This window comes from Dermochelys coriacea, chromosome 6 (assembly GCF_009764565.3).
Source record: "Dermochelys coriacea isolate rDerCor1 chromosome 6, rDerCor1.pri.v4, whole genome shotgun sequence".
Lineage (NCBI taxonomy): Eukaryota > Metazoa > Chordata > Testudines > Dermochelyidae > Dermochelys > Dermochelys coriacea.
Window position 1 is genome coordinate 5,752,983 of NC_050073.1, and position 13,839 is coordinate 5,766,821.

General features: G+C 48.7%; 1 protein-coding gene across 4 annotated transcripts; it reads left to right on the forward strand.

The window, feature by feature from the left end:
• The first annotated feature begins 1,855 nt into the window (after positions 1–1,855).
• On the forward strand, positions 1,856–13,839 carry LOC119856531 (zinc finger and SCAN domain-containing protein 2-like). 4 transcript variants are annotated; one of them, XM_043517292.1, is made up of 2 exons: positions 1,856–1,920; positions 9,165–13,839. In XM_043517292.1, the coding sequence occupies exon 2, from the start codon at positions 9,224–9,226 to the stop codon at positions 10,586–10,588; it is 1,365 nt and encodes a 454-aa protein (XP_043373227.1). In that variant the 5' UTR covers positions 1,856–1,920; positions 9,165–9,223; the 3' UTR covers positions 10,589–13,839. The 4 variants fall into 4 exon arrangements, with proteins under 4 accessions (XP_043373227.1, XP_043373226.1, XP_043373224.1 ...); XM_043517291.1 differs by lacking the exon at positions 1,856–1,920 and adding an exon at positions 7,355–7,518; XM_043517289.1 differs by lacking the exon at positions 1,856–1,920 and adding an exon at positions 7,705–7,746 and having other exon boundaries at positions 9,161–13,839.

Sequence of the window (13,839 nt, forward strand, 5' to 3'; positions counted from 1 at the left end):
CAACTCAGTGTTTACTGAGAGAGGAGAACAGCTCTTTGCAGAGGACCTTTCTCTCTACTTCCCCAAACCTTGCCGCCATCACTTCGCATCCCTCTTCCTCCCTCTCTCATTGGAAGAGGGGGGTTTTAGCGGTCACCAGGGCCCCTTAATTGGACTTAGGAGTCTCTGATTAGCCCGAGGTAACCTCTTTTCAGTTCATAGGGAAAAGGGCCTTCACCATTCTAGGACTGGTAGATCTCCCTTCACCAGCTCTGAATTTGTCACCTATCTGCACCTCCTCCCCCTACAATACTATGAGGTTGGGCTCTGTGAGAAACAGTTTATCCTCCCAGCATTGCTGGGCCCGACTCCTGCCCTGTGCAGCACTTTTCAGTAAAAGGGTTGTAGTAACAGGAACTATCTTGTTTCTCTTGCATTTTTTTTCTTTGTTCTGGTGCATCCACTTAAGGGGCACGTGGGCCATAACAAGGGTAAACCTCTGTCCGAGCAGATAATACCAGGGGGTTTCCATGGCCCATTTTACCACAAGGCACTCCTTCTCCACTACGGTGTTCTCTGGGTAGTTGTTTTCTACTGAGGTACAAGATGGGGTGTTCTTCCTCTCCTTCCAGTTGAGAAAGTATGGCTCCCCACCCTACTTCAGAGGTATCCATTTATAGGCTGAACTCCTTCTCAAAATTTGGAGCTACTAGCGCTGGGTTTACTCCAGATGGCTGTCAGATGTGTAAAACCTTATTCTGCTGCACTAGTCCATTTTATCATGCCTGGGCCTCTGGTCTTTATCAGATCTGTCAAAGAGTATGCCCTGATGCCGAAGTGGGGAATGAAGTGCTGTAATATCCCACTATCCCCAGAAGTATTCAGACCGGTTTCTTCCTGAGCAGTTGAGGCCAACTTTGCATTACCTCTAACTTGTTCAGCTGGGGTTTCACTATGCCCCTCCCCAGGATGTACCTGAGGTATTTGGCTTCTGCTAGCCCAGCGGTTCTCACACCGTGAATTGGGAACCCAAAGTGGGTCACAACCCCATTTTATTGGGGTCACCAGGGTTGGCATTAGACTTGCTGGGGCCCGGGACTCAAGCCAAAGCCTGAGCCCCACCGCCTGGAGCCAAAGCCCAAGCCCTGTTGCTCAGGGCCAAATCTGAAGCCCGAGGACTTCAGCCCTGGGTGGCAGAACTCAGGTTACATGCTCCCTGCTGGGGCCAAAGCCCTTGGGCTTCGGGTTTGGCCTCCTCACCTGAGGTGGCAGGCTTCAGGCTTTGGCCCCACCTTTGGGGGCAGCAGGGCTCAGGCTTAGATCCCCCCTGCTGGGGTTGTGTAGTAATTTTTGTTGTCAGAAGAGTATCACGGTGCAATTAAGTTTGAGAAATTGGCCATGCTTATGTACTTTTGTCCTCTTGAGCTGCAGTCACTCCTCTGACTGCACTGTAGATGTTCCCTAAGTGAATTAGGAGCCTACACTAGAAATTTTTGCTGGTATAATAATGTTGATTGAAGGTGATTTTTGCGACATTTCTGTGCTAGAAAATTCCATACTGTGGATGCAGTTATAGTGACGTAAACTTGAACTGTTATAGCTTATTTCACTTGGGGAACTAAGTGGGTGGGTGAGATTCTGTGGTCTGCGTTGTGCAGGAAGTCGGACTAGATGATCATAATGGTCCCTTCTGACCTTAATATCTATGGAACTGGCATAAGCTATACCAGCAAAAGTATTCTGCCACTGTAAATTGCAACTGCATTAAGCGGGTTTTAGACTGGCAAACCTTTTAAGTCCAGCAGGGTTTTTTGTCATCTGTGCTGTAAACCCTCTGTTTACTGGTGTCATGTTACACCTTGGGTGTGGTCTGCAGTTTCCCATCAAGTTATTGCTGGTGACTGCCAGGGCAACTGCCTCCACCAAAAACCCTTCCAAAAGGTAAGCTCTTATTAAACACACATAAGAATGATGCTAAAGCATTTGAAATGTAAAGCAGTGAGTAAGGCTTTCGTTGTAATAATATCCCTTACCCCCTTTCTCTTACAGAAGGGTTTTCTCTTGGAGAAACCGCTACTTCACAGCATTTGATGGTATTAACTGTCCTTTTGGGGAGAAAAGTGGTCAGTTTCAATAATCTGGAGTGATTGTTGTTGCTGCTGGAGTCTAATCCCGTTCCCTTTCATACAAAACAAGACCAGCTTGTTCTGAGAGAAAGGTCAAAAGGTAGAAAATGCAGTTTCTGTCTCTGGTGCTCACACTTGTAGCTTCACTGCTTGAAAAAAACAAGCCCCGCATTGTGCTCTGAGCCACTTTGATAGGAAACATACTGTTACCAGTCTGTTTAATGCGTTGCTTTCAGCTTCTTATCCGGTCAGGCTCACAGCTTTGTGGAGTGTTTTTTCTTGATGACTCATCCAGATTCTTACCACACAGAAGGCAGAAAGGAAATTGAAGAGAGGGTGCAGGTGAAACACACTCACAACTCAAGTGTTGGTCAGGATTTAGCCGGAGCCAGTGGAGGTGTCAATGTCATGTTGCTACTCTCTGGCCTGGTCTGGTCAGGGTACCTTTCAGGGTCAGAACAATGAAGGCCCAATGGTCTCAGGGTGGGTCCCAAGGTAAGGGTGGAGATAGGGAAGTAGCCACAATGCTAAAGCTTGCTCCTTCCAGCCCACATCTCCAGCTGCTCAACCCCAAACAACATCCAGAAAGGGGGTGGCAGCCTCAGCCCAGGAACGCTATCCAATCAAAATGAATCTGGGGCTGATAATAACTCTGAAACATTTCCCTCCCATTTCTAGAACCTTTCATCTCACCATCCTGCCAACCCAAGCTCCCTTAGAGTCCAAGACCTGAAGGGACCATTTGTGACACTGGTCAGAGAACTTCCCCAAAATCGTTCCTAGAGCAGATCTTTTAGAAAAAAACATCCAGTCCTGATTTGAAAATTGTCAGTGATGGAGAATTCACCATGATCCTTATAAATTGTTCTATTGACTAATTATTCTCACTGTTAAAAATGTAAACCTCTTCTCATGGCTCCTTTCTCCGGAACAATCTGAGTTCATATCTATCTTTCTCCATCTTCTGCTGGTTTTTATGAACAATATGATAACCTAGCTGGTCTTCTGTTACTCCTTTAATGTGGGTTTCTTGTGCCATTGGGTGGGGTGGGTGGTGGCTAATTGGAGTGAGTGCTTCTTGTGAGCAGACAAGTGAGTGAGAATCAGCCCTACTTAGGGAGATCAGGAAAGGGAGCAGTTGTGAAGGCAGCTGCGTTCTCTAACCCATGGCACATTTTTCTGATCAATCAAATAACAGAACCAGGCTCAGCTTGGTGGATTAGAAATTCACTTTAGAAATTTGGAAATTCACTGTACTACCACCTCCCTAGTGTTCAAAAAACCTGAGATTACTCATGAGCTGATTTAAACATAATAATGAATTTTGGGTTCTTTCTAATTGCCTTTTGGGTTTTAAAGCTTTCAGATGCCCTCAAATTTTTCACCATAGCCATGAGGGCTAGAAATTTATTTATAAAAAAAGAAAAAGCTAATAATAATACGTAGCTCTTGTAGAGCACATTTCATCAGTAGATCTCAAAGCACTTTACAAAGGAAGGAAGTATAATTATCCCTATTTTACAGATAGGGAAACTGAGGCACAGGGCAGGGAAGTGACTTGCCCAAGGTCACCCAGCAAGCCAATGGCTGAGTTTGGGATAGAACCCAGTCATCTGCTTTACCTCCATGACTCCAACACCTGGGGTTTTAATAAAAACACCAGCTATTGTGAGATTTATGATCAAATTGCAATAGAATGAAGCAAGTTTCATCCATTTGAAGAGAGTGGATACATTTTAAAACCTTACCTGTTCCTCTGATATGGATGAGTGACTAAGAAAGAGCCCTGAATAAATCAACCAATTTGCAATTCTCCTTCCAATGTATAACATACAAAACAGATCCAAATCCAGTATGCAGGCATCACTTAGTATTGATGCCCCTTTTCTGGCATTGTGCCCATCCGACACAGCTTCCTACATAACCCAGGCCAGAGATTCTCATCCACTAATTTCTGCATCCAGTCCAATAGTTTCTGTTTGACCTATAGTATGTTTTAAAAAGACATTCAGTCTTGCTGACAGACTCCATATTTATTCAGAGAATCACTCTGTTCACAGCAAATGTTTCAATGGTTCATTCCCCTCCTGTTAACATCTTGAATCTTACTAGTCTGAATTTGTCTCGCATCCGCTCCCAGCCATTGTCTCGCCTTCTGCTTTTGTCTGCTGGATCTTAACAGAGCTGTCTATGTCATCTATGATAAAATGACCTCTTAGTCTTATCTTGGATAAACTAAATTGTGATTCTTGCAGTATTCGGCATTTTTCTTAAAGCTCCCAGAGTTCTGTGATTCTGCTGGACAAATTTCTCAGCTTTCATTAAAGAAAAAAGAAAATGTTTACCCTTCATGGTTGCAAAGAAAAGCTTGAAAACCTGCATCCTAAAGACTCTATCACCAGCAGGCAAATAAACACAATCCCAAAGTATTTTTTTTAAATTCATGATTTTAAGTCAATCTCGTGATTTTCTGCTGGCATGATTTGTTCAGCAAAACAGTCTGAACTTCCTGGAGAGCTGGAGAAATGACTATGTTAGATAGACCAGGGTCCTGGGCTCCCAAACTCCCTGATTCATTCCATGATTTAACAAATACAAAAGAAGTTCTTTGGCATAAGAAAGTGAAGGAAAAAAAGGCACAGTACTGTCTGAGTCCCCTTTATAATAAGCGGAATTGGGCTTATTTCCCACTTTAATTTTTGGAAAGTTGCGGTTTATGGTTTTCTGGTCTTGTTTTATCTGGAGATCACTTATTTGGGCTTTTTTATTCCACCCCTGCTTCTGCCTTCAGAACTAGGTGCCTGGCCAGCCGCTGATGCTCTCCGGCCGCCCAGTGAAGGCAGCGCTGTCACCAGCAGCAGCGCAAAAGTAAGGGTGGCAATCCACCATGCCATGGCACCCTGACTTCCGCACTGCTGCCGGCAGCATGCCCGGCCAGCAGCCGGCGCTCTCCTGCCACTCAGCCAGAGCTAAATTTGTGCTGGGGCTAACCAGGGCTGTGCTCAAGCACCTGTTTCGTTACACATTAAACACATGAAATCAATGAGTTGTAGGCACCCAGGTGATTTAGAAACTAGATGCCTAAATGCCTTTAAAATCTGGCCATCTGTGTCTCCGTTCCCCATCGGAGCAATGGGTTAATGGCCCTGCTCTGTCTCACAGGGGTGTTGTGAGGATAAAGACTTTAAAGATTGGTAGGATATTATGGTGATGGGCAGTGGTGGATTACCATATAGGCCCCACGGGTACACCGGCACTCTGGCCCAACCCCCTGCTGCTCCTTCCACCCCGCCCCCAGCCCCACTTCTCCGCCCTGCGCTTCTTCTTCCCCCTGAGGCCCCGCCCCCAGCCAGGCTGGAAGACAGCGGGAACCTGCGTAGAGTGAGTGAGTATATCGCCACCCCCCGCCTGCCCACCCCCTGAGTGGAGCCGGCCCAAGTCCCCTCTCTCTCCCCCCCCCCCCAAGTGTAGCCAGCCTGAGCCACTTGCCCAAACCCCCTCCTGCCCTAGGCAGGGCTGGCCTGAGCCCTGCCTCTTGCCACCCCTGAGCCCCACTACTCCTCCCCCCCCCACTCCATTTTGGCAAAACTGCATCATTTGCGCTGTATCGCTCTTGCCAGCTGGTGATCAGTTGACAAGAGCAAATGGGACAAACCCAGTTTTGCCAAAAAAGTTGGGACATCCAGGGCCAAAACGGTAGGTATGGTTACCCTAGCAGGGGTCCCCAAACTTTTTTGTTGGGCCTCCCCTTACCTGGTCCGCACCCCCCTGGGAGCTGGGGCCAGAGCCGGGAGTGGGAACTGGTGGTTGCAGTGGGGCCAGGGGCTGCAGTCAGGGGCCAGGAGTGGGGCTGTGGCTGGGAGTGATGCTGGAGGTGAGGCTGGGGCTGGGGGCAGGGCTGGAGTGGGGCTAGAGAAGACCTGGGGGCAGAGCAAGGATGAGTGCCATTCATTCCCTCCCCCCATTCCCCCCCATGTGGGCTGACCTGTGCCCCACTGCACTCACAGTGACCAAAATGTTCCTCCGTGCCCTCCTAGGCTGTGGTAAAAGTCACCCAGGGAGCCCAGGCAGCTGTGGGGAGACCATGCCCTCCACCTGTCCTGGGTGGGGGACCAGGGTGCCAAAGAGGCAAGAGCAGCCCCCAGTCCATGTTCCTGTCCCTCAGGGTGCATTGCCCAGGGCAGATAGAGGGTCCAGGGCTCCCCACAGTGCCCCAGGCTCCCTGGCTAGCTCTTATCCTGGCCCTGGCTTCTGGCCAGGCCAGAGGGCAGAGCCTTGGGGGAAGCAGAGGAGCAGGGTATGGGGCCCTATGGCAGGGGGGATGTTGGGGGCCCCAATGTTCTTTGTGCCCAGGGGGCCCCAATAAATCTTAATCCACCTCTGGTGATGGGATCCAGATAAATGCCTAAGACCTGGTCTACACTTAAAAGTTTTACCAGTATAACTACTTTGGTTAGAGATGTGATTTTTTTTTTCTGAAATAAGTATACAGGTAAAAACTCCAGTGTGGACACAGCTACACTGATATAAATGTGGTGTTTACCAGTATAGTCATTCATCTTTCTGTATTGAACTGGACTTGATGAACTCTCAAGGTCCCTTCCAGTTCCATGATTCTATGATGGAACAGCTATACTGCTGTTAGCATCTTTATACTGATATAACTGCATCCACACTTGGCGGGGGGGGGCGGGGGGAGTGGTACCACGTTAGCTATACCAGCAGTGTTAAAGCCGGACAACTTTCTAAGGTAGCTGAGGTCTTTGATTCATAGATTCCAAGGCCAGAAAGGACCACTGTGGTCATCTCCTCTGACCTCCTGTGTAACACAGGCCAGAGACCTGCCCCGAATCATTCCTAGAGCAGAGCTTGTAGAACAAACATCCAGTCTTGATTTAAAAATTGACAGTGATAAAGAATCCACCGCAACCCTGGGTGAAAAGAAAAAGAGGACTTGTGGCTCCTTAGAGACTAACAAATTTATTTGAGCATAAGCAGTGAGCTGTAGCTCACGAAAGCTCATGCTCAAATAAATGTGTTAGTCTCTAAGGTGCCACAAGTCCTCCTTTTCTTTTTGCAGATACAGACTAACACGGCTGCTACTCTGAACCCTGGGTGAGTTGTTCCAATGATTAATTACCCTCAGGGTTAAAAATGTACACTTTATTTCCAGCCAGAATTTGTACCGTTGGATCATGTTATACCTTCCTCCGCTAGTTTGACGAGCCCTTTGATTGTTGCCCCCGTAGGTACAAGTCTAGCCTGGGATCAAGTCACCCCTCCATCTTCTCTTTGTTAAACGAAATCGATTGGTCTCCTGGAGTCTATCAAATAAAGCCTGTTTCCTAAGCCTGTGCGCCGTCTCTGGTGTTACAAAGGAGGGAAGGATTCTGGCTAGATCTGGCTGTGCGCTGTGGGTGCGGGTGGGGACAAGGGTCGGTGGCTGCAGCCCCGGTTGTGGCTCAGGGACAGGAGCCTGCTCTCTCGGCTCAGCTGACCAGGGCTGCCTGAGTTTCCGGAGGAGAGGCTGCCGCTGCATCCGGACTGCCGCTGGGCCGATTGGCTGCTGCTCCCCGGCGGGCCCTGACGCGCGGCTTCCCCGCGCCCCGCCCGCGGGCTCTGCCAACCTTAGCGGCTGAGCGCAGGGGACAGAGAGCGCAGGGGACGGGGCTCTGCGCCGTGCCCGACTCCGCGAGCGCCCAGAGCGGCTGCCCGGGGCCGAGCTCGTGGCCCGGGGGCGGGGAGGTTCCCTGCAGACGGGGGCAGGGGGAGAGAGAGACTGAAAGGGGAGAATCTGCTGCCGCCTGTGTCCCCCTGGCCTGTCGCCACCCCTGCCACACCGGCACACACTGACATGCTCACAGGCCCACGCACACTCGCTGACATGCAGACCCTTTCACGCCGATGGACCTTCGCCCACTCACAAGGCTGACACGCTCGTGCACCGTGATGCACACAGGCTCATGCACGCACAGGTACGCGGACACATTCACACAGACGCGCAAGTCCCACCCGTGCACTGGCTGACACACGAACTTACACAGACACTCTCAGGCAGAGATCCCAGTTTCCCGTCCGTTCCCGGGGCTCCCTCCATTAGCCCCGTCCACTGGACGGACTGTTGGGGTCTGCGGAACAGGACATAGTTCATAGATGCCAAGGCCAACAGGACCCATTGTGCCCAGAGAATCTCCCCCAGCAATTCTTGCATCTGGCCCAGTAACTCCTGGCTGAGCGGTACCTCCCACAGCGTGTGTACCCAGCCCCAGCTGGCCTCTAGCTCCCCATTTGTGATGCCGTGTCCCTGGCACATTCCCTGAAACACCTAACAAGCCCTGAACTCACCTTGATTCTTTCCCTCACACTGAGCTCGATTCCCAACAGCAAATCTGATGTGGTTCCCCAGACAGAGGGAAGGGAAGAGCCACGTATCCTGGATTTCTAGGGTCTGGGCACGGGGTGGATTCTCCATCACTGGAAGTTCGTTAAAATAGAGATGCGGCATCTCTTTCTCAAAGTCAGGAGTCACTGGGCCAGAGGCAGGAATGGCTGGGGGAGATTCTCTGGCCTGGGTGAGATAGGAGGCCAGGCTGGAAGGGCACAGTGGGCCTTCAGGCCTAGATATCTCTTTCCCTAGAGACAGCAGTACAGCGGAAAGGTACAAAAATTGAAACCAGCTCAAAGTATTTGTGAGTGCAGTGAAACAGCTGGGATCCCACAGAGCTGCCGTCAACTTCCACAGCTCTGCCCCCATCTCAGCCAGGCTGGGACTGTACCCAGCAACTGTGGCAGGCATCACTGGAAGTCTGGCAGCTGCTCCCCTGCTCAGCTACCTTTCCCCTGGGTGTTTGGAAGGGACATGGAGGCAGATGTATTGTCTTCCTGCCTCCCCTCTGGGAACTTGAGGGGTATCCAGCTGCAGATTTTTTTTTTTATCTATCCAACAATAATTCCTTTCACTGCCTTGGCCACTCCCCATTCTGAAGATCTCCTTTGTGTCCCCCACTATTGCCCAGTGGAGGGACTGACTCACAACCAGATTTTTTCTCGTCCCAGCAGGAGCTGAGATTTAAGAGCAAGGATGAGGAGGGAATCGGCAGCAGGGAGGTGATGAGAGAATGGATCCGGATGGGACCGCCTCTGGAATCTCTGAAGCTGATGAACAACAGAGTCCTGGGCAGGGAGAAGCCTGCGAGGATCACAGCGGGTTGGAAGAGCAGGCAGATGGCAATCCTAACACTGTCAGGGGAAGTTTAAATGTCCAGGATGGCACCTTGCCTGGGGAGGATCCAGTCACATGGGCTGTGCCAGGGAGAAGCCCCAGTGGGAGCTCAGAACGTAGGACCCAGGAAAGAACCCAGTTGCAGAAGAAGCCCCACTGCTGCCCTGACTGTGGGAAGGCATTCAGCTGGAGCTCCCACCTCATTCAGCACCAGCGGGTCCACACAGGGCAGAGACCCTACAAATGCCCCGACTGCGGGAAGGGCTTCACCCAGAGCTCAGACCTCATTACCCACCAGAGAACTCACACAGGCGAAAAACCCCACCTCTGCCACCAGTGTGGAAAGGGCTTCAGTGTCAGCTCGGGGCTGGCCCGGCATCAGCGAGTCCACACTGGAGAGCGCCCCTACAAGTGCCCTGAGTGTGGGAAGAGCTTTGGTCGCAGCTCCAACCTGCTGACCCACCAGCGCACACACACAGGGGAGCGCCCCTACCAGTGTGGGGAATGCGGGCAGTGCTTCAGCCTCAGCTCCACCCTTGCCAAGCACCTGCGGCTGCACACGGGGGAACGCCCCTACTCCTGTGCCGACTGCGGGCAGTGCTTCAGCCTGGGCTCCACCCTGGCGCTGCACCGGCGCAGCCTGCACACGGGTGAGCGCCCCTACCTGTGCACTGACTGCGGCAAGCGCTTCAGCCGTAGCTCCAGCCTGACCACGCATCGCCGCAGCCTGCACACAAATGACCGGCCCTACAGCTGTGCTGAGTGCAGCAAAGGATTTGGTCGCAGCTCAGACTTGCTGGCCCACCAGCGCAGCCACTCTGAGGAGCGGCCCCACCGCTGTGCCCAGTGTGGCAAGGGTTTCGCCCGCCGCTCCAATCTCCTGGCGCATCAGCGCAGCCACGCCGGGGAGCGGCCCTACCCATGTGAGGAGTGTGGGAGGTGCTTCAGCCGGCGCTCCGACCTCGTCAGCCACTGCAGGACCCACACCAGGGAGCGGCCCTATCTGTGTGCCCAGTGCCCCAAGAGCTTTGGGCAGAGCGCTGACCTGCTGACCCACCAGCGCACCCATACTGGGGAGCGACCCTACCGCTGCCACCAATGTGGCCAGAGCTTCAGCCTCAGCTCCAACCTCCTGGCCCACCACAGGGTTCACACCGGGGAGCGGCCCTACCACTGTGCCCAGTGTGGGAGAGGATTCACTCGCAGCGGCAACCTCCTGGCACATCAGCGGCGGCAGCACGCAGTGGGAGAGACCACCTGATGGCACAGAACACGTGCAGGGAGAGAGAGCCCACCTGAGGGCACAGTTCATGCTTGGGGAGAGAGAGTCCACCTGCCAGCACAGAACATGCACTGGGGAGGAAAAGAGAGAGTGACCGCCTAATGGCATAGAACATGGCATGGAAGAAAATTATCTTGAATGCTTATGACTCAATGTCCTAAGTCAAAGAACAAGAAGGGGTATTAGTTGGTGTCTGCTACAGACCACGAAATCACACTAGGGGACAGGGAGACCGGCTCCTTATACAGCTATCTATAATGTGTAGATAAAAAAGCTGCGTGATCCTGGCGGATTTCAATTTGAGTGACATAAACTGAAGGTCTCATGCTGCCAATACTAAAACATTCTTGAAATTTCTAAATGTTATAGATAATGTCCTAATTCAAAAAGTGTTGCATCCAACATGGGGGAATTTATATTAGACCTCATCTTGACAGATAAAGAGGAAATAATCACAGAACTAAAAATTAATGGTAACTTAGGTACAACTGATCAGGACTTGATCAGATTTATACTGTGCAAACAGAATAAAGTCCAGACCAGTGATATATATATACTTGGTGCTTTAAAAGAGCCAATTTCAAAAAGCTGAAAACAATTATGAACCAAATCAATTGGGAGGAAGAACTGAATCAGAAAAATATGATTGATAATTGGGTATTGTTTAAGAACACTTTATTAGATGTCTAAAAAGCCAAAGTCCCACAAGTGAAGTGAAGACAACTGTAGAAAATAGAAAAAAAAAGTATATAACAAATGGAAGAAAGGGGAAGTTGATGAATATAAATCAGAAGCTAGGAATTATAGAAAATTTATTAGAGAAGCAAAGGGAGGCAAGGAAAAACCTATGGCCAGCAGAGTTAAGGACCATAAGAAGGAGTTTTTAAAAGTATATTAGGAACAAAAAGAATCCTGACAATGGTCTTGGTCCATAACTAGATGGAAATGGTAGAATTGTCAATAGAAATGCAGAAATGTTCAACAAATATTTCTGTTCTGTATTTGGGAAAAAATAAATGATGTCATCCTATCATATGATAACATTCCATTCCACTAGTGTCTCAGGAAGATGTTAAACTGTAGCTACTAAGGTCAGACATTTTAAAATATATAACTTGCATCCAGAAGTTTTAAAAGAGCTGGCTGAGGAGCTTGCTGGACCATTAATGGTGATTTTCAATAAGTCTTGGAACACTGGGAAAGTTCCAGAAGACTGGAACAAAGCTAATGTGCCAATATTTAAAAAGGATAAATGAGATGACTGGATAATATGGGACTGTCAGTCTGACACTGATCCTAGGCAAGATAATAGAGCACTTGATACAGGAATCGATTAATAAAGAATTAAAAGAAGGTACTATAATAAGTGCCAATCAACATGGGTTTATGGAAAATAAATCCTGTCAAACTAACTTGATATCATTTTTTGACGAGATTACAAGTTTGATTGACAAAGGTAATAGTGTTGACGTAATCTACTTAGACATCTGTAAGGCATTTGACTTGGTACCACACGACAATTTGATTAAAAAACTAGAAAGATATAAAATTAACATGGCACACATTAAATGGATCGAAAGCTGACTCACTGATAGGTGTTAAAAGGTAATAGTAAGTGGAGAATCATCATTGAATGGGTGTATTATTAGAGGGGGTCCTGCAGGGATCGGTTCTTGGCCCTACCCTATTGAACATTTTTAGTAATGACCTGAAAGAAAACATAAAATCATCACTGGTAATGTTCGTAAATGACACAAAAATTGAGGGATGGTAAATAGTGAAGAGAAGGTCGCTGATTCAGAGCAAGCTGTATTGCTTGGTAAACTGGGTGCTAGCAAACAAAATATGTTTTAATAAGGCTAAATTTAAATGCCTCCATCTAGGAACACAGAATGTAGGCCAGACTTACAGGATGGGGGACTCTATCCTGGGAAGTAGTGACTCTGAAAAAGATTTAGGGGCCCTTGTGCAGAATCAGCTGAACCTGAGCTCCCCTTGCAACGCTGTGGCCAAAAGCACTAATGCAAATCTTGGATGTATAAATGGGAATCTCAGGTATGAGCCGAGAGGTTATTTTACTTCTGTTTTTATCACTAGTGGAATTCTGTGTCCAGTTCTGGTGTCCACAATTCAAGAAGGATGTTTACAAATTGAAGAGGGTTTCAGAGAAGAGCCATGAGAACGATTAAAGGATTAGAAAACCTGCCTTATGGTGATAGACTCAAGAAGCTCAATCTATTTAGTTTAACAGAGAGAAGGTTACTTGATTACAGTCTATAAGAACCGACATGGGGAACAAATATTTAGTAATGGCCTCTTCAATCTAGCAGAGAAAGGTATAACGTGATCCAATGGCTAAAGTTGAAGCTATATAATTCAGACAGGAAATAAGGTGAACATTTTTAACAGTGAGAATAATTAGCCATTGTAATAACTTACCAAGGATTGTGGTGGTTTCTCCATCACTGACAATTTTTCAATCAAGATTGGATGATTTTATCAAAAATCTGCTCTAGGAATTATTTTGGAGAAGTTCTCAATGGTCCTTTCTGGCCTTGGTATCTATGAACTTGTGCAAGGAGAGAGAGAGACCCCATAACACAATAGAAGATGTATGCGGGGAAGAGAGAGAAAGAGACCACCTGATGACACAGAACACGTGTCAGAATGTGTGTTCTGTGGTCTCCATTGCAGAGGAAAGGTCAGAGCTTGGCTGGCAGCCAGACCCTGCTGCTGGGCCACTCTATCGCCTACTCATCTGGCATTTGTCAGAATTAGATGGAGATGTTCACCCCCTGTGACAGCAGTGGGAACAATGACAACACTCTGATGAGTCTGAGACACGGGCCCTGTGCCCTGCCTCAAAGACAAGATGTTGGCAGAGAAGGGGTAGCCATTATGGTCCCTGGTCATTGTATGCTTTGCTGGAGCCCTAAGCATCAGTCAAAAGCTGTGAACCAGAGAAGGCCTGGCTTTGGTAAAATGGTAAAAAGCAACATGCCCCCCCGCCCTCCCCTCGCCAACTCCCAATCTGGTTTGTTGGGATCTATTGGCTCATTGTGCAGGAATAGAATAAAACAGGAACCTTTCCATTAGCTTCAATGGCCACTGAATCTGTATCTGACTATACCCATACACATCTAACTATCAGATTGCACTAAATTAAGTTTATGGTTTACTTTGGTTTCTTACTTTGAACTGGAGCTAATAAAGCAGGACCGAGTTTCCCA